A 21,299-nucleotide genomic window follows, 5' to 3' on the forward strand; every position below is an offset into this window, starting at 1 on the left:
GCAAATATTCCATTCCTTAAGTTTATAAGCAATAATCTCAGATATGGTTCTAGAATGTTCTCTTTCCAGATCTGAGACTGAAATAATGGAAGAAAATGGTCACATGTAATAGAGACAAAGAGGAAGAGTCATAAGTTCGTGCACAGGCTCTCACCCACTCTTTATCTTGAAGTAAATCGCTTAAACTCAACAATTACATCAGCTCCTTGTTTATCTCAAGGAGATGAATGAGTAATTTATATCACACACATACGTTGCTTTTGCAATGGGTCTTGCTTAAATACCACCTCGGGTAATAATAACTTGTGTGCAGATTTTTTTCCCTAAGGAGTTAGTTTCTAACCTGGTCATTCTGCATTTATTTTTGTCTGTTTCTCCACCCAGTTAGAAAGAAAAGCTAAAGCGACGCACCGTGAAGCCCCTAAGAACTGTCAAAGTCCCCCGCCCCTCTCACTTCCAGGCAGAGCCGGGAGCGGCGGCGGAGGGCTGTGGAGCTGCCAGGGCTCTGCTGCACACCCGGGGCGCGGGGGGCAGACCTCAGGCCGTCAGGGGGCAGGGTAGTGACAGGGCTGGTTTTCGCCCGTCGGATGTGCGGGGTCAAGTCCCATCCAGGACAGGAAATGTTGCCAGGCGCGCCGTCCTCATTTCCACTCGCTTCCTGGATCTCGGGGCTGGAACCCTGTAAAGGAGTTAAGGTGCGGTTCCCGGGGATGTGAAGGAGCCAAGGTGCAGCCCGCGGGGCAGGAGGGTGGGGGCTCTGCAGGGCGGGACCGGGCAGATCCGGTGTTTGCCTAGGCGGGAGGGGCGGGCCGGGGCGGGCCTTGGCGCCCTGGGAGCTGCCCGGCAACTTTTCCCTGCTCTTACCCGGGCGAGGGAGAGAAGCCCTCGAACGGCTTTTGCGGAGCCTGCGGGTCCTTGTAGCCCTACAGCCAAGGCTTACCCAGCTCAGCTACTCTCCCCACGGCGGACTCAGGATGCGGCCGGGAAGGACGCGCAGCGCGCCGTTGCCGCTGCGGCTATTAGTGCTCAGTCAAGGTAAGCATGCTGGCTCGATCTGCATCTGCTGCAGGAGTGCCAGGTATGGGTTCCGGGGGATGAGGGAAGGATTACTGGGAACGAGGTAACAGACAGCGTGAGTCCCAGCTCTGATTTCTCGTGACCCAGGCTCCCAGCTATTCGGAGCGGGTTGGAAGAGAGAGCCCCCATTCCCACTGGCCCGGGGTCTCGCGTCCCCATAAGACGTGTCTCATCTGCCTAAGGCATCTCAGTGAACACTTTGGTTTTAGGAACACGCACATGCACACATGCATGGAGGGCACAGACATTAGGGAGTATCTTGGAGACTGCGAGTCCTGCAGCGTAAGTCGCCCCCCACCCCCCAACCCTCCTCCGCTCAGACAGGTGTCTCTCCTGCTGAGGATCCCGTCCGGGATCCTGTAGTTCCCCAGGTTCCCGACCGCGTCTTCCCCTTCACCCTGCAGCTCCCCAGCGCGATGCCTGGTGGCTTTGCAGGGAGACTTGGAGCCCAATACGCTTATTTTTCAAAGCCTTTCCCAAGGGAATGAAAAATGCCTCCATTTCTTATTTCAAGACGCAGAGCTGGTGTTTCCTCCCCTAGGGGAGTTAGACAAACCAAGCGCCTCTTAAATACTTGGCTGAGGGTAATTCTTCCTGCCCTTCTGCCTTCCTCTTATTGTTGCAACGTCTTCTGTTCAACGAATGTGAACTTAGGCCAGGAAAAGTTGTTTCCACTTTCTTGATCTTTGATGCCGCAGCGGGAGGGGGAAAGGACGCTTGGTCCGAGCAGTAGCTCCAACTACAGTTGGTGGGAGTGCGGCCCACCCATCGTCTCGCTTCTTTCCCTGAGTGCCCAGCTGCTGCGCGATTGTCCACGGTACTTTCTCTGGCGTTTATCCAGAACTTAGCGTGTGCTTAAGTTTAAGAACTTTAGTTTACTTGGAGGGACAAGGGCTCACATTTATATCTTGTAGTTTGAACAGCTACCCACCCCCCCCACACACCTCTGATTTTGAAGTGTTTTTTTTTTCAAAGATGGCCCTTTGGGACTGACTTTCGCGAGTAGGTATTCTTTATTGTGGAAGAAACCAAGTCCTGCTCCTGTGGCATTTTCTGTAGGTCTGAGATAAGAGAGAACTATCCACACAACACACACACACACCCTTCCTCCCCAAACAGAATGGGGATCATTAGGTTTTCTGTCTAACCCTATGATGGGTGCTTCACAGGTATTCTCTCCTGGGACCACATTCCAAATGTGTATGGTTGGAGTTTCAATGCAAATGCACCTGCATAAATCCTTGGGAATTTCTTGCAATTCTTGTATTAATATTTTGGTTTTGTGATTCTTGGGCAGGGAATTCTTGTATGAGTATTTTTGGTTTTGTTACTATTGAATTTGGCATTTTCATTATATTTTCTCTCTCTTCTCTCTTTCTTTCAACTTATGCATTACTATTTGGGTAGTTGGCCAGATTTCTTTCGTGAGTAGTGTGCAGATGAGAAGGGATGGAAGCCCTATGTCAAAGGAAAAATAAGAAGGGATGTGGACCACCTGCTGCCACCCACCCACCCCAGCCTTTGCCATGATCCCCATTCTCAGAACTGTGTGGGGTTTCCTTGGGGCCTTGTGGAGGCCATGATTTCACAGAAGACACCCCTCGCACCCACACACCTCATACACCTCATTCTTGTTTGCAGGCAAAAAGGGATCACCCATAATGAGAATGAGGCAGTTTGACACAGATCACAAAACAAAATAAAAGTCTTTTTGAACAGTCAAAAAAAAAAAAAGGTAACAGGTTATCTGTGTACACTAGGTTATGATCTGAAGACAATCACATCCAGGTTATATGTACCTTAAGATTAAATTTAACGTTATACACATTCACATTCATTCATTTACATTGAAGGGCAGCGTTTCAGTTTGCTAGAGCTGCTGTTATGCAAAAGACCAGAAATGGATTGGCTTTTATAAAGGGGATTTATTAGGTTACAAGTTTACAGTTGTAAGGCCATAAAAGTGTCCAGACTAAGGCATCAGCAAGAGGATACTTTCACTGAAGGAAGGCCGATGGTGTCTAGAACACATCTGTCAGCTGGGAAGGCACATGTCTGGCATCTGCTGGTCCTGTGGGTTGCATTCAAAATGGCTTTCTCCAAAATGCCTATGGGCTTCTGTCTCTCTTATCTTCTCTCAGCTCTCTGCTTGGTTCTCCTAGGGCATTTCTGTCTAAGCATCTGGGAGTCTGTGCTGGTTTGAATGTATTGTGTCCCCCAAATGGCATTATCTTTGTGGTCTTGTGTGGGGCAGAAGTTTTGGTGTTGGTTAGATTTGCTTGGAGTGTGCCCCACCCAGCTGTGGGAGATAATTTTGATGAGATGTTCCCATGGAGGCGTGGCCCCACCCATTCCGGGTGGGCCTTGATCGGTGGAGCTATATAAATGAGCTGACTCAAAGAGGAAAGCGAGTGCAGCTGGGAGTGATGTTTTGAAGAGGAGCAAGCTTGCTAGAGAGGAACGTCCTGGGAGAAAGCCGTTTTGAGGCCGGAGCTTTGGAGCAGATGCCAGCTGCTTTCCTAGCTAACAGAGGTTTTCCGGAGGCCATTGGCCATCCTCCGGTGAGGGTACCCTATTGCTGAGGTGTTACCTTGGATGCTTTGTGGCCTTAAGACTGTAACTGTGTAGTGAAATAAACCCCCATTTTATAAAAGCCTATCCATCTCTGGTGTTTTGCATTCTGCATCATTAGCAAACTAGGACAGAGTCCTTTCTTAGCTTCTCTGGGGCAAACTCCAGACTTCATCTCTTAGCTTACCATCTCCAATCCTTCTGTCTGCATCCTAGTGTCTCCAAGCATCTGGGTCTGGGTGGGCTCTCAGCTGTCTTAAGGACTTCAGAGATCTAATTAAGACCTACCCTGGATGGGCAGGGGCCACACGTCCATGAACATAAGCTAATCAAAGGGTCTCATCCACAGTTGGGTGGGTCACATCTCCATGGAAACAACCTAATCAAAAGGTCCCACCCATATCTGCATCAACAAGACGGGATTAAAAAAAGAACATGGCCTTTCCTGGGGTACGTAACAGTTTCAAACTGGCACAGGCAGTGTGGAGGGCTCTGGGAGAGGATGGAGAGAATCTTTTGGATGGAACCCACTCCGGTTTTATACCAAATACTGAAAAATACATACAAGAGTGTTTTAGGGGGAACCATCGACTCAAATCTAGGGGTTTCAGATACAGTTGGATTTGATATTGAAAATCATCACTATAAGATCACAACTTTCCCAGGAGCTAACAGAAGTATAAATCCAAGACTTTCATCTCTTGTTAATTACCCAGTATTAAAAGAAGCAATGGAAACAACATCATTTTCTTCTTGTTGAAGTGTTGAGGCTTGTTCTTTAAAGAGCAATGAATGGAATGTGTTGCTGCAAGGCATGTAGTTAGGTACAGAGATTTTAACCTGGAATTAGTCACTGCAAGCAGAGATGATTTAAAATGGCATCTGTAAAAGTATTTCGTGTATTTATTCCCTCATCCTGCTCCATATATTTGCATACTTGAGGAACAGGTTTTTTCTTAATTCAAGATGGTCATTATAAAGCTGTGTCATTTACGATATTAATTTAAGTACCTAGAGCAGCAGCGTCCTTTTTGGATACCATGATTATCCGAGAATAAATGAAATCTCAATCAGTGGTATCTGAAATTTTTAATGGCTAAACCTATTTGTATAATTTTAATGGCTAAACCTATTTGTATAAATTTATCATCACTATACACACATGTATAGTTGTTTGTATATATACATATTGTACGTGTACAATTGTGTATTATAACCAGATACCAAAATTTAAAATCATATGTGTCTGTTTATACATCTTGCATACTCTCCATCGTACATGCAAACCAATTTAGAAACATATTAAAGTATTAAAATCACATTTTAGCACTTAGATTCAGATTTGCTTTCCATAAACTTTCTCACAGGTGTTTAAGAAAAAGCAGTGCTCATAATTTAGTTCTGTGTTTATCACCTTTGACTGGTCATTATTTAAGTGCTTACAATCGTTGAAATGTAAACGAACAAGTTAAGGATGGAAGAAACCATAAGAGGCCTAGGTAATCTGTAAACTAAATTATAGACCCATAAAACAAAGGTAAATATACTTTTAAAATGCATGACATCACTTATATTCTCTAATGTTTTGCTAGGCCAATCTACCCTGCCTAATCAGTCATCCCTTTTTTAATGTGCATCTTAAAATTCTCTCTCTAATGTAATTTCCCCTCACCAGGTAAATATTTTAATTTATCTCCTAGTAAAAAAAGCATTCATTTTAATTTGGCGACTCTTTTCTTCTGCAACACACTCCACCTCCAGCTTCTGTTCTTTCTCAGTTTATCTCCTATTTTCCTGGCAGTTCTTCCTTAGTCTCCTCCAGAGACCCAACTCTTTGGTCTATTCCTATTGATGTTTGTAGAGCTCCATCCCGGGTCCTCTTCTTCATTCCGACAATTCTCTCTGGGCCAGTAGCCGCCTCAAGTGTATCTTTCCAGCCAGACTCATCTCCTGAGCTTCAGATCGGTACTTCCATCTGTTACCAAATATCTCTCCTAGATGTCCTACAAGCTCCTCCAACTCAACATTTCCTAAACTGAATTGACACTTGGCTTCCGATATGGTATTTTTTCCTATATCATCTACTAGTTTTTAATAGCAGTATTATCATGCAAACACTAAAGCCAGCAATCTTTTCCCTGTTCAGACCCTCACTTTTTATGTGTCTTGGCCATTATAGTTTTAAATTGGTTTTCCTGTTTATAGTCTCTTATCCCTCCAGTCCCTTCTCCTCATTGTCTGCAATGTTATCTTTCTAAAGCATTTATTTGTAGACAGTCACTCTCTTGCTTCCAGTGTTTGGTGGCTCCTGTCTCATGTAGGGTAAAGTCCAAATTTCTTGGCATGTCATAAATAGTCCTTCACCACCTGACCACAGCCTATCTATTCAGCCGTTTCTCTAACACACTCATTCCAACACCCACACACACATCACACATACGGTTGGCACACACATATACATACCCCCAAAGTCATATGTAAACACCATTCTATGTTTTGACTTCACCTAATCATACCATATTTAATGTTCAGAGATTTTCTGGGCCATTCCCTTTCCCTTCACTGCCTTGAGGTTTTTCCTTTTTCTGCCTTTTTTAACGAAATGCCCTCCAGTGGTATCACCAAAAAGGGTCTTTAGGTTTCGCTGATCAACCCAGTTTTGTATACAAAGATGGCAATTTGGTCAGGGAATGGGTCCTGGAATTGTTTGGGGCATTTATGGTGAAAGAGGAGATAAAGACAGAAAGCAGTAGGAAGAGCAGAGTCAGGATTTCTTATGTTTTATGTCCCACACAAAACAAGAATGCTCAGGTTTTCATTTGAATGCGTCCAGCACATTCAGGAAGAATAATGCATCCCTTTGCAACTGACCACTTTCCAATATTAGAAGAGTCAACCCCAAGCAAATTATCAATTAAGGGAGATTTTCTTTCACATCAAAATGGGAAGCTTGTGGTAATGTCTCCTTTTTGGAACCCTCCCTAAGTCGGCCTTAGGCCATCCTCTAACAAGATCCTCCCCAACCCCTATGACTCTCCATCTACACCTGCACATCCTTGTCTAAGCTTTGCTCTCTTAAATAATGGTCCATATGCCACTGTTTGATTGACATTCAGCATTTAGAAACAATTGCTCAAAATGGCTAAAATGGCATTTTATGTTATATATATGTTACCCTAATAAACTTAAAAGAGAAAAACCAAAACAATTGCTCTGGTATTTTCTGACACACAGCCAGGTTTGAAAGGGATTGCTTGAATATTATCACCACTCCCCTTTCCTGACAAATTAAAATTCCAGGGTTGCCAGTATCACCTTGCTGTGAGATGACCACCAAGACAGGTAGATTTCAACTCCAAGAGTCAATGAATATGTCAGTTTAAATGAAATTCACACTAAAATGGGTAATGACTGCTCCCTGCATTAACATGCTAACAGCCCTAGGCTTGTAAAAAAGGGAGAAGTCTGCTCATGTAGAGATGAGCTTCTAATGACGGCATTTTAGATATTCAGTAAGATAAAGGCATACCATTCAGTCAGTGTATCAAAAATAAAGAATTTCAGGAAGAACGGGGAAAATATTGGGGGCCAAAAGAATTAATCACTTAATTGCTACCATGAAAGCCGTAAGATCCAGACTACCAAAGCTGCTTAGTTTGGGATAGCATAAAAGAGGAGGAATGGTGGAGTGGAAGATTGTTACTAATTAGCAGGTCAAAGGTGTGGAGCCTGTCTCTTCAGTTGTTGTGATGACCAGTGATTTTCCTGGGAGACCACACAGAAGAACGTTTCTCTAAAGAGAAGAATTCTGATACCACGAATCCTGAGACAGTTGGTTCTGTATGTGATCCTCCTTGCCCCCTCAGATGGTCCATAGGTAGTAGTTTTTCCTTGATGAGGCGCCAATGAATTCCATAAAGCTAGATTTTAATCCTGTCTCTGTGAAGCACCTTCTTTTCTTAAGGCAATGTGCTAGGCCAACTGTAGAATCAAAAGAAACCTGAAACATGGTCCAGAGAGGTTACAGTCTATTTGGAAGCAAGTCCCAGCATGAGGGAAAGAAATTGTTTCAGCCCTGGAGGATGCCTAAACAATTTCAGTCCCTGCCAATCCAGAACTTCAGTGATTTAATTACTACCTTCCTCTGCACAGCTGGGAGATCCAGGAGGAGGCTGCGGGTGGACCGTGACTGGTCTGAGCCAATCATGGTGGCTTCACACTTGTTACAGTGTCTGATTTAGAAATGGGCATGTAATGCATTTTGGCCAATGAGACATGGGGGGAGATCTTCTGTGGTTACTTCTGGGGAAGGAATTTTCATCCCTTAGAAAGACACTGCTTAAGAAATTCTTTTGAGGTCTACATGTACAACTAGGCACAGCTACAGTCTTCTTGCAACCATCATGTCCCCTAGCTTAAGGATACTGCCAATACCATTGGGGATAGAAAGAAATCATATACTTGATATTGTTTTTGATCTACTGATTTATTTTGATTTAAAGCCACTATACCTCTGGGGGTATTAAAAAATAATGTCCATGTAGTTTAAGATATGTTTAAGTTGTTTTCTATAAATTAGAAATGTAGCATAAGTTTCAAGAACATAATAAACCTCACGTGGTCATATATGATTAATTGCTAGAAGAGTCATACAGAACTAAATGTTGAGTTCAGAGGACAGAGAAATATCAGTGTGACACATTGAAGTGAGGCCTCCAGAGAAGTCTTCACTGGGATCGTAAAGGATCATTACAGTTCAGATCTGCCGCAGAAGACTGCAGAGATCACTGAGTCCACTGCTCTCATTTTAAAATGACTGTAATCGATAATAGAATAGCATAAATAGGGCAGTGTAGCTAGGACTAGGACCCAAGTTTCCTTGTTCCTGGGTCAGATGTTTTAGATTCTAGAACAAGAAGCTAAAAAGGTAAAAGCAGAAGGTCATTATGCCCAGAAAAAGTGCCCACCGTGTTCACGGAAAGAGTAAAACCTGAAAGGTGAGCAGGCACCAGACCAGGAAAGACCTTGTAAACTCTGGTAAAGAGTATGGATTTTATCCTGAGGACAATAGAGAAGTTTTTAAGGGTCTTTAGCAGGGAAGTGACATGATTGAATTTGCTCGTTAAGCAGATCACTCTGGTGTCAGATAAGGAAATGGACTGGAAGGAGGGTGGATTGAATGGAGGGGTAGATTGAATGGAGGCCAGACCATTCAAAGGCAAAAAGACCATTTAGGAGAGAGCTGGTTTTAGCTTTAGTTTAGTACCCAGTTGAAATATGATGGTGGTAAAAATTCAGTGGTAGTAGGGAGAGAGATAAGGGGAGCAGATTTTAAAGACAGAAAGAGAAATGGACTGGACTTGGTGATTGAACTATGGTGGCACAGGAGAGAGAGAAGGCAAGGCTGATGTCTAGGTTTTTGACACCATGTGGTGCCATTTGCTGAGCCAGCAAGTGCTGAAGGAGGGTCAGTAGGAGAAAGATGATCAGTTCAGTTCTGGGCAAGTTGAGTTTGAGACATCCATGTAGAGACCTCTGGGTTGGTAGATAGGTATATATAGAGTGGTGCTAGGAACAGGAGAATGGGAGTGAAAACTTAGGAGTCCTTGGCTTACAGAGAGTAATTGAAGATCTGGTGTCCATGAAACAGAGACAAGAAGGCTCTGGCCAGAACCCAAGGAACCGATACCAAAAAGGGTCAGGAAAAGAAGAGAGACTAAGAGAGAGAAAGAAGGAGCAGCTGAAGAAGTAGAAAGAAGACTGCAGAAAATAGGGTCTCACAGAAATATTTTTAGAACCAAGCATTGGTCCATCGGGTCAACTTCTTCACAGAAGTCAAGCTAGTCTGATAGACCTGGCAGCGGCACTCTCTCTGGCATGAAAAAATCAGAATGGAGTGGGCTAAGCAGTAAATGAAAGGTGCGAAAATGTAGACAGAATCAGAATGCTCGGTAGTAGAAGGTGGAGGAATGTAGCTAGAAGAACAGCATGTGAGTGGCTGCATTTTTTCCAGTTTTGTTTTAAAATGAGAGAGACTTGGGTAAAAATTATATAATGAGATTTTTTACTTCTGTTACCTCTGTACTGCATTTGTAATTTTTGAAAATTGTATTGAGGCATCTGTATGTGGCAAGGGTCCATAACACAAGAGAAACTGAGGGGAGAGGCAGGTATTGATGTCTAGGAAGAGGTTATCAGAGAGAAAGTAGAGAGAAAGTTGGATGATCAGCAAGAAAAACAGCTCTAGCAAAAAGGGAGCTCCTGATGAGAAGGCACAGTTGACCGTGTGAAGGAAGGCAAAGTAGGTTCTGGGTAATGAAACTGGATAGGATATTAATTAATGAGGGAAAGATGTAAAGTTGATGAAGACGTGCAAAGAGGGGAAAACAGAGCTATGAGAAAAGGCACCTTCCAGCCCCAATGTGGCTGCTTTGATTGATGAGGGATTCCATGTAAACATTTTTGTTTGTTTCTGACCATACTTTCCACACTTAAGTGTTATAATTAATAAGCTTAGTGCTGTTTTTTAGGATGTGTAATATATAACAGCATTCCAGAGCTACAGATTAATTTTTCTCCAGGTAATCTTTTAATTCCTTATTTCTATCTAGAATAATAAATATCCCCAAAATAATCTTTGCAGAAATCACAGTCCTATGTATCACAAACAATTAGTGTTGGCAATGAAAGATTTTGTTAGTAATATATTAAAATCTTTTATTTTACGTAACTCGGAGGTGTTTTTAAAACGTTTAAAAAATCCAATCATTTTCATTTTCATTTAATTGTATGTTAGAAAACAAATTGCTCTCTTAGTTTTTTAAAACTATAATTAGTTCAAAGTGCTTATATTCAATTGTTTTAGCCAATCTATGCCTGCTGATTCCAGTACAAGTAAATTACATCTATTAACCAGCATAAACTTGAACTGCATACTTTGCTCATGTTTTCAGCTACACAAAATATTGGAACTGTTAATAATTTTCAAATATATTTTGTTTCCTTTGAGAAAGTTGTCTGTTCTGTTGCTCAAACAGTTCATAAAAACTATGTGAGTTTGTCAGTGAACATTCCTGTGTGTTCTGCAAGAATAATGGTGCAATTTTTCCATTTATTGGTTTAAAGCGACTAGAGACAGTTTTTACTACAGAAGCCTTACTACATTACTCTGTATCGTTGAAAGGCTTTCTGTATAAAAACGAGGTTAATGTTTAAACAGAGCAATGGAAATGAAATAGTGATAGACACTGTATTGTCAGCTTAAGAGATTATTTCATTGTGTTTTGGAAAGCATAAACAAAGCTATTGCGCTGATGGATGCCTTGAACATGGGCAGTTGCCATTCTCCCTGATTCATTTGAACATTGCCTTTGTTTGTCTTTGTGCAAGCCTGATCTCATTTCCATGGATACCATGTAGAAATGCAGACTGAACGCAAGCTGACTTCTGGTCAGTTCACTTGGACAACTCTATTCCAAATTGTTTCCCAGTTATCTTTGGGTTCTTTAATGAAATAGTGCTTGGGTGCTGATTAGAATATGGATGCTGAATCTTCTTGGATTTTATAACCTTTTCTAAATCATATTCTGAATGCTGATGCATAAAATAGCTATTTCAGAATAGTTCATTTTTTATGTATTTATTTACTTTGTTCTCTGGGGAAAAAAGAACTTAGTCTTGGAGATTGGGATAAAAAATACAATGAAAAATTTAAAATGGAAAATAAATTGGATAAAAAATATAATAAATAGCCCTGATGCAAAAAGTCTTAATACCAAAATTGAAATAATTTATGTAAATGCCATAGTAATTAAGAAGTCCCTTTATTCTGATGATGTTTATTTTCCCCCAAATAATCAAACTTTAATATATTAGTATCATTTAATGATGATGATGGTTTAAGTGAGATACGATCTCTGCACTTTTAAAGAGTACAGTCCCATGATCTCTTGCCTTTTCCTTGTTTTCTCTTTCTGAAATACTCTTTAGTACCTAGTCCCCTTTCTACTCATTTACATCTCAACTTTGTTGAGGGCTGTATGCCGCAGGAAGACTTCCCAACCCCTAAACCAATTTACGTGTCACTCCCCACGTGGACTCTTTCATAGCAGTTGTTGCATTCTATTTTTTTTAAATTCAGTTTTATTGCGATACATTCACATACCATACAGTCATCCATGGTGTGCAATCAACTTTTCACAGTATCATCTTATAGTTGTGTATTCATCACTCCAATCTATTTTTGAACATTTTCCTTACACCAGAAAGAATCAGAATCAGAATAAAAAATAAAAATAAAAAAAGAACACCCAAACCACCCCCCCCATCCCACCCTATTTTTCATTTAGGTTTTGTCCCCATTTTTATACTCATCTATCCATACACTGAATAAAGGGAGTGCTATCTACAGGATTTTCACAATCACACTGTCACCCCTTGTAAGCTACGTTGTTACACAATCGTCTTCAAGATTCAAGGCTACTGGGTTAGAGTTTGGTAGTTTCAGGTATTTACCTCTAGCTATTCCAATATATTAAAACCCAAAAAGTGTTATCTATATAGTGTGCAAGAATGTCCACCAGAGTGACCTCTCAACTCCATTTGAAATCTCTCAGCCACTGAAGCTCCATTTCGTTTCATTTCTCATCCCCCTTTTGGTCAAGAAGATGTTCTCAATCCCATGATGCCGGGTCCAGATTCATCCCCTGGAGTCATATCCTGTGTTGCCAGGGAGATTTACACCCCTGGGAGTCAGGTCCCACATAGGAGGGAGGGCAGCGAGATCACCTGCCAAGGTGGCTTAGTTAGAGAGAGAGGGCCACTTCTGAGCAACAAAGAGGCACTCAGGGGAGGCCCTTAGTGTTGCATTCTATTTTGATGACTTATTTATTAATCTATAACTCCTATAAATTGCAAATGTTGAGAAGGTAGGGAACCATATCTTGTTCACTGTTGTATTCTTGGCATTGTTTTGTTGAATGAACGAATGAGAAAAGTATGACAGCTACTGGAACGAGGGGTTAAAAGTGTACTTGCTGAATGAACGCCAATCTGAAAATTTTCTAGTTGTTTCCAATTTGTATATGTAAAAAAATTCTATTTGCAAGTTTAACTGAATTTGCTAAAATATTTCATTAGTTCATAAGTTTTTTACTTCATTGAGAGTTTGCTTTTAAAATGTTTCTGTTGTCTTTGAAATGCCTGATTATGATAGCTCTGTTGACAAATAACAAGATTAATAGAAGTATTAACGCAGTTTAGACATCCTTTTTTCCAAAAACCCTTTCCTGTTTCCTTTTTCATACTCATAAAACAGCACCATAATTTAACTTCCTCTTGACTCTCTCTCACTGAATACCTTATGTCACCTTATGTCCTATTTATCTTTTTATTACCAGGGTCTAGCATATAGTAAGCAACCAGAAAATGATTGGTAAAAGAAAAATGGAATAAAAATTAGAATGCAATTAGAGTAATTGTAAAACCTTTTTATTGTGAAATATGATATCCACCCAGAAAAATATATAAAAAGTAATTGTACAGCTTGTCAGGGCTTGGATTTGATTTCACTCCACTTACAAGTTAGTAAGTTTGGTTGCCACTGTTAAGTGGATGCTTGCAGAAAATAGCAGACTCCCAGGTCGGAGACAAAGGACTTTATTACTCATGTACAGCAAGCAGCATGAGCATCTGCATGCTTGTGTTGGTTCCCTTTGTCCCCCAAGTCACACAGGGGTTAGACAGAAGGCCCAAATGGTTGCCTGCACATGCAGTAGATTGTGCTACAGAAGAGGAACACTGAGTTTGATGAACCTCCTGTTTTGTAGCAAGCAGTAAGCAAGCCTGCTCTTTGTCCCCGAGGGAGATGCTACTCATCCCTCAAGGTTGCTCTTGCAAATACAACCCTGAGAAATTGTCTGGATAAAGAGTGGTTAAGGTCTTGCATCCTTGGCAAACTTGGCAAGATGCGTAGGTATATGAAACACTCATGGAGGAGCATCTCCCAACACAGCTTAACACCTTGCTATCTTAAAAGAATTGTCACTGAAACTCATGTCAAAAAAAAATAATAATAATTGCCAGGGCCCTAGAAGTCCTATATGTGTTCCTGCCCAATCACAAATCACTCTCTATTCTTACTTTTTTGGCAAACATTTCCTTGCTTTTCTTTGACTTCTCTTAGTTAAGTATATACCTCCTAAACTCAAGTGTTTAATTTTGCTGGGCTTTGGTATATATATTCATTAGTTCATTTTTTCTAAATAGACATATATATGGCAGCATATAGTATGTATTCTTTCATGTCTGACTTTTCTTAATATTGTGTTTCTGAGATTAATCTTGGTGCGGCATGTAGCACTAGTTCTTTTGTTTTCACTTCCATATAGCATTGCATTCCATAAATATACCACAATTTATTTATTTATTCATTCTAACTGATGGGCATTTGGGTAGTTTTCATTATGAGACTATTATGAACAGTGCTGCTAAGAACAATTTTGTGTATGTATCTTTTTTTTCTTTTTTTTTAAATTCAGTTTTATTGAGATATATTCACATACCATACAGTCATCTATGATGTACAACCAGCTGTTCACAGTACCATCATATAGTTGTGCATTCATCACCCCAATCAATTTTTGAACATTTTCCGTATGCCAGAAAAAATAAAAATAAGAATAAAAAATAAAAGTAAAAAAGAACACCCAAATCATCCCCCCCATCCCACCCTATTTTTCATTTAGTTTTTGTCTCCATCTTCCTAATCATCCATGCATACTCTGGATAAAAGGAGTGTGATCCACAAGGCTTTCACAATCACACTGTCACCCCTTGTGTACTTATCTTTGGTAAACATCAGTACACATTTCTGTCAGGATATACCTGGGAGTGAAATTGCTGGGCCATAGTGAATGGAAATTTGCAGTACTAGTCAATACAGTTTTCCAAATGATTGTACTTATTTAGTCCAGTTAGCAATGCAGAAGCAGTCCTATTGCTCCAATTCTCCCCAACACTGAGTAGTGTAGGTTTTTAAAATTTTAGCTGTTTTGGTAATTGTGTGGTGTTATCGTGATTTTAATTACCATTACTTTTAGGGGTATTGTGGTTTAGCACATTTTCATATGTTTATTGGCCATTTGAATTTATTTTCTTTGAAATGCTATTGTAGTCAGAGAGAAATGAATAAATGATTCCCAATGGAGGCCTTTTTCATGTTGATATACAGTCATTCTTTATGGGCATTGAGTATGAGCCAATTACATGAGTTACAAATATATCCTCCCACTTGGGGCTTGCCTTTTCGTTCTCTCAGTGATGTATATTGATAAATACAATTCTTAATGTTAATGTAGTTAAATTTATCACATTTTTGTTTTATGGTTAATTTTTTATTTTTGTATGATGCTTAAGGAATAGTTTCCTAATTCAAATTCATGAACATATTACACATTATAATCTAAAAGCTTAATTGTTTTGCCTTTTCATTTTTGAGAATGATGTGAGGTAAGAAAAAAGTTCATTTTTTTCAAAATAGATAACCACTTAGCTTAGCACCATTTATTAAAAATATAGTCCATTCTGCAATGGCATCTTTTTTGTAAATCAAATGTCATACATGCTTTAGTCTATTTCTAGACTCTATTCTGTTCCAGTAGCACACTGTCATAGTTACATTAGATTTATAATAGGTCCTGTTATCCAGTAGAGCAATTTCCCCTACCTTAAATTCTTTTTCTGTAGGAGTGTCTTGTTTATTTTTAGCTTTTTTTTTTTTTTTTTTTTGGCATTGCAATATAAATTTAGAATGGGCTGGTTAAGACCAATGATTTTTTTTTTTTTTTAATTGCATTTACTTCATAAACTAGTTTTGGTAGAATTGACATCTTTATAATATTGAATATTCTAATCCTTGAATCTGACATATATCTCCATTTATTTAGATGTTCTTTAATTTCTCCTGGTGATGATTTGTAGTTTCCCGGGCAGATGTTTCACAGTGAATTTGTTGGATTTATTCCTAAGCATGTAATATATGATACGTTTTGATGTTACTGTAAATGATGATTTCTTAAAATTTATTTGCTAAATAAAATTTTGTTGCTGGTATATAGAAATGCATTTCTTTGTATCATAACTACATGTTGCAGTTTTACTAATAATCTCACTTATTAGTTCTAATCATTTTTTCTAATCCTCTTGGATTTTCTTTATACATGATTTTATCATTTATGAATTAATGTAATGTTTCTGCCTTCCCAATCTTCATACATATTATTACTTTTTCTTGCCTTATGGCACCAGCTAGGACCTCAAATACAATAATGACTATTGTATAGTACAGTAAATGGAAGGAGTGATAATAGGCATCCTTTTCATGTTTCCAATCTTAGTGAAAAAATTCCAACATTTCACTATTAGATATGATATTTGTTATGGGTTTTTCATAGGTACCCTTTTATTAGATTAAATAAGTTCCCTTTCATTCCTAGATTGCTAAGAGATTTTTTAAAAATCATAATTGGATGTCAAAGTTTATAAATTTCTTTCTGCATCTATTGATGATTACAAGAAAAATTTCTCCTTTAATCTATGAAGCTATCAAATTACATTGATTTTTGAATTTTATGATGTTCCTGTATTTGTGAGAGATACTTAGCTTGAACAACATATTACTCTTTCTATATGTTGCTGAATTTTGTTTAGAACTTTCGCGTTTACACTCGTGAGTGAGATTTCTTACAGTATTCTTTTTAGATTTTGGTGTCAAGGTTGTATGAATATCATAAAATGAAGTAGGGACTCTGTCCTCCTTTGCTGCTCTCTGAAAAGTTTGTGTACATTGGGCAGTTTTTCCCCCTTAAATCCTTAGTAGAACTCTCTGAGCAAACCACCATGCCTACGGTTACCATTGTGGTAGATTTTTGAAGATTATAGACTCAGTAGTATTTTAAATATTTATAGGACTATTAAAATTTTTTCATCTCTTTTTTGGGTCTATTTTGGCAAGTTGTATTTTTTAGGAATTTGTCTATCTCATCTGAATTTTCAAATTAATTGCTATTAAGTTATTCATACTGTCCCCTTATTACAGCCTTTCAGCTGCCTTTTTTGGATTGGAAAATCGCTCCCTCCTTCTTCTCCACACCTTTACACAGTCAAAAGATGATCAAACTGCTTGAGTCACTTGTCTGAATTTTCTTCTTCTCTCCATACTCACCAAGAAACTCCTCATTATCTTCTTAGCAATTTGATTCTTTTAGGAAGACTTTAAATATATTTTTTTCTATTTCTTCCAAAATTTTTGGTGATCTTCAGTGGGAGAGTTGGTTCCAATAACTAAATCTATCTTTACCAAAAAAGAAAATCTAGATCAACATTTTAAGGGTCCTACCTTTAAAAAAAAATATTGATTTTTAATTCCCCAAATTCCCCTTATACTGTTTATTAATGTGGGATTTTATCTGACAGAAAAGTGCAATATATTTGCAAGTAGGGTAAAAATGATGTTCTATATTGGTTAGCTCCTAAAATTTTTAATTTATGATAGAAAATGTTTTTTTAATTTATTAATATTTAACTTAGTTATTTAAATCTGTATATTTACCTTATATTAAATCTTCTCTTTTCTTTAACTATGATGTATCAATTAAAATACTAAACTTAGAAGCTTTTCTTCATAAAGCTGATTATTTGAATATCTTTGTAGAAAATGGCACACTCAAGAAAAATTTAAAATTTAAAATTCCTTCTTATGTTTGTAACTGTGGATGTAATTTTCCCATAAATGTATTCATTAAGTAAATATAAATGAATGTTTTACTTTTTTCACTTAATATATTTTGAAGATACTTTTCCTTATGGGCTTCATACTTATACATTTAAATGAATACATCCTGCTATTTCAGGGTTAGTTATTGTCCCATTGTTGGGTATTTTGTTTCCTGTGTTTTTTTTTCCCCCCTAATGTAAATAATGTGGAAATAAACATCATTGTACAAGAAGCATTTTTTTCTTTCTCCTTTTGGACCATTTCCAGAAGGGGGATTACTGTGTCAAAGAGTATGTGTACTTTATAGCTCTTCTTGCATATTGCAAGATTGTCCTGAAGGACATTGTAGCCATTAGCAATGTGTGATTAGCTGCTTTGTCCATATTAGATTTTCATTTGCTGTTCATAGTTTGATGGATGGGAAATGGTGTTTTATATTTGTTTTAATTTGTGTTATTTCATGAGGATGAATTTTTTTAGTGACAATTTACCAATCCCTATCTTTTGAAAAATATTTGTAGATGAGGGTATTCTATAATTTAGACCTAGGAAAAAAACCTCAAGAGATCAATCTCATTCACTGTCCTGTTTCAGTTGTTGTTTTTTTTCCCAAGCAAAAGTCCTCACATATTTATTACTGAACCAACTTATTTATGCAGAAGCATAAAAGCAAAGAAAAGCCAGGTTTTTCCCCAATAAAATAAGTCCAACTGTTCAGAAAGGGGGACTTTTTCAACTTGAAGGTACTAGCGGACTTGGTACAGAATCAACATGTACCATCACGTGTCATTCCTTACAGACCCAGCTTGGTTCTTCTCCAATGTCTCCTCTTGGAGTTGTACCTGATTTTATTGCCAGTTTTCATTCAAAAGCATAGAGGAATGGGACAATACTGTTTTTGTTTCTTGGCCAGGAATCGTTGATTCTAAAAAGTCTTATGAGAAGACGTGGCGAAGATGGCAGTCAAAGGTACCCACAATGATGGCGAATGAAGAGAGAAAGAGCGTGTCTCAGTTTTATAATTATCAGCTTTTGAAATAACTGAAGTCCAAGACTCCAACATGCATGTACTGTAGAAGATCCTTCAGATCTTCTGAAAACCCCTTTGGCAAACTTCCACTTGTCCCTTGTTTCCTACGGGCTGATTACAATCTATTTTCACTTGAGGAGTGACAGTCTAGTTAAGTTTTCCTTGCTTCTATGGGTCAAAACCCTTTAGGGTTGGCTAGAACACTTGAGAGTAACTGAATATATGTAGTGATTGTTCTGGTTATCTATTACTGCGTAACAAGTCGCTCCAATACTAAGTGGCTTAAAACTAGAACTATTATTTTATTATCTCCCATAGTCTCTTTTTTTAATTCAATTTTATTGTGATATATTCACATACCATACAATATCCACAGTGTACAATCAGTTGTTCACAGTACCGTATATAGTTGTGCATTCATCACCACAATCAATTTTTGAACATTTTCATTACCACAAAAAAAAGAATAAAAATTAAAGTAAAAAAGAACACCCAAAACATCCATTCCCCCCATCCTCCCCCATTATTCATTTACTTTTTGTCCTCATTTTTCTACTCATCTGTCCATACACTGGATAAAGGGAGTGGGAGCCACACTGTTTTCACAATCACATGGCCACACAGTGTAAGCTACATAGTTATGCAATCATCTTCAAGAATGAAGGCTACTGGGTTGCAGTTTCTCCCATAATTTCTTGAGTCAGGGCTTTGAAAATGGCTTGGCTGGACCTTTCTGGGTCAAGGTCTCTCACATGGTTACAGTCAGAGAGTTCTCAGCTCTTTTCTTCTGTCTCCTCAGACAGAACACATGAGAACCATGTATTCTCATCACTTGGTTTCTCCAGCATGGCACCCTCTGGGGAGCCTGACATATATGGTAGCTCAGGGCTCCAGTGGCAAGTGTCCCCAAAGAAGATGGCAGAAGCTGGATGATCTTTTCTAACCAAAACTCAGAAGCAATACAGCTGCAACCATTATTCATCAAGGCAATCACAAGTCCCAGCTAGATTCAGGGATAGGAGACTTAGACTCTGCCTCTTGATAGGAAGAGTGTCCAATAATTCTTAGGCATGGTTTAAAACCAGTAACTTATTCAACTTAATGGTGCTTATGAGACTTTATTGTTTAGACTAGGTTTCTCAACTTTGGCACTATTGACATTTTGGGACAGATAATTCTTTCCTGTGAAAGGCTGTCTTGTGCATTGTAGGATATTGAGCAGTATCCCCCCAGATGCCTGTAGTACCCTCTCCCCAATTGTGACAACCAAAAATGTGTTTGAACATTGCCAAAAGCACCCTGGTGGACAAAGTTGCTTCCGGTTGAAAACTGCTGCACTAAACAAACATGTAAAAGGCACATTCAATGTTCATGGTATCGTGGACAGAACTGCAGCTCTGAAGCGTAAGTTAAATTCTATCATTTTTCACTTTGGATAAGACACAGATAGAATATTAACTACTGTGCTGGGTTGTTGGGCAGAACAAATGGGACTAGGAATGGAAAAATATTTTGCAGACGATGAAGTCTGTATAATGTTAGTTACTTTTGAAAATTGCTTTATATTGTTATTCATTCATTTTTATTATCATTCATTCATTTAAGGGATCTTTATGGAGTCCTTGTTATGTGCCAGCAGAGTATCTGGCAATGGTGGGTTGGAAGATTGAAGGCAGCCCCCCACCATGAGCTCTTCTTTCCATTCCTAGCATCACCCATGGAGAAGTGTTATCCCTTTAGAATGTAAAATTTGTCTGTCAAAACAGATATTTAATTGCCTTTTTCTTTCTAAATGAAAGCAGAAGAAATGGTATACCACTGTATACCAAAAGTGGTTGTGAAGCCATTTGGGCTTTGGGCTTTTGCACTGTATTTTTTTAAAGCACTATAGCTATATACCAGACATTATAGAGCTCGTATCTGCATATATGTGTAGTCATTTCCAAAGGGCTGTAATTTCCAAGTTTAGTTGCTTTTGGATGAGGGGTAGGGGTAGGGGGCCTTCCATCTGCTCTATTTTCCTTTCAGCATGAAGGCAATGCCGTTGAAAATGAGATTTCCTGTGGCTATGTATGTGTTCAATGGATCTAAATGTGACCTATGACCATTTCCTGTTGTCATATATATTCTGGGTAATGATTAGTTACATTTTGAGTTTGAAGTCTGTTTTTTTCCTTTTAGAGTCAGGGTCTGAGTAACCCCACATCCTGTTTGTGTGGCTTCCTGGATTGGACTGATAATAGTTTCTTGGTATGGGGGTGTGCTTTGAGTATGCCTCAGCAAAATGCAGCAGCATGTCATTCTTCTTCCCATTATACAGCAGTTTTCAGAAACTTAAGTAGAAATGCATTCAGGATATGCTTTTCACATTGGAGGTAAAAATTGGTATGCCTTATTAAATTTCTCAAGTATACCATCCTCAGTAGATATAAAGATATTCGTAGTAAATAAAAATTGTTTTTGCTGAGTGCTTCTCTTTTACTGGGCACTGGGTTGAGGATCTCATACATTGTGGGATCATAACTGGGTATGCCTGTTTTACAGATGAGAAGGCAGGAGTTTATGTAAGCTGAGTAACTAGCCCGAGATCATGGAGCTAATCAAACCTGAAAGGCCAAACTCTTAGGCACGATGACATATTGATGGTTTGGCTCAATAAGTGGATTTTTCAATTAAAAAAAAAGGCTTGTACTTGTAGCTCTGGTTATTCTTCTAGAGCCACCACTCTCTTCCCCACCAGTATACTCATTCTTCTTTTTACAGTTCTCTGTAGCAAGATGAAAAGCAAATTTATATGTCATTAAAGTTCCAAATAGAAAATAAAATGTGTTTGTATCCATGTATGTA

General features: G+C 38.8%; 1 protein-coding gene across 2 annotated transcripts in view; it reads left to right on the forward strand.

Moving 5' to 3' along the window:
• Positions 1-598: 598 nt before the first annotated feature.
• The window catches only part of ITGA2 (integrin subunit alpha 2), a 110,053-nt gene continuing 89,352 nt past the window's right edge, over positions 599-21,299 (forward strand). The window contains exons 1-2 of one of the 2 annotated variants that reach the window (XM_037799037.1): positions 599-695; positions 922-1,035. In XM_037799037.1, the coding sequence (XP_037654965.1) occupies positions 975-1,035 (61 nt within the window). In that variant the 5' untranslated portion in view covers positions 599-695; positions 922-974. Of the gene's footprint in view, positions 696-831; positions 1,036-21,299 lie in introns of those variants that run through there. The other variant, XM_037799036.1, reaches the window with a different exon arrangement.

Source organism: Choloepus didactylus, chromosome 11 (genome assembly GCF_015220235.1).
Source record: "Choloepus didactylus isolate mChoDid1 chromosome 11, mChoDid1.pri, whole genome shotgun sequence".
Taxonomy (NCBI): Eukaryota; Metazoa; Chordata; class Mammalia; order Pilosa; family Megalonychidae; genus Choloepus; species Choloepus didactylus.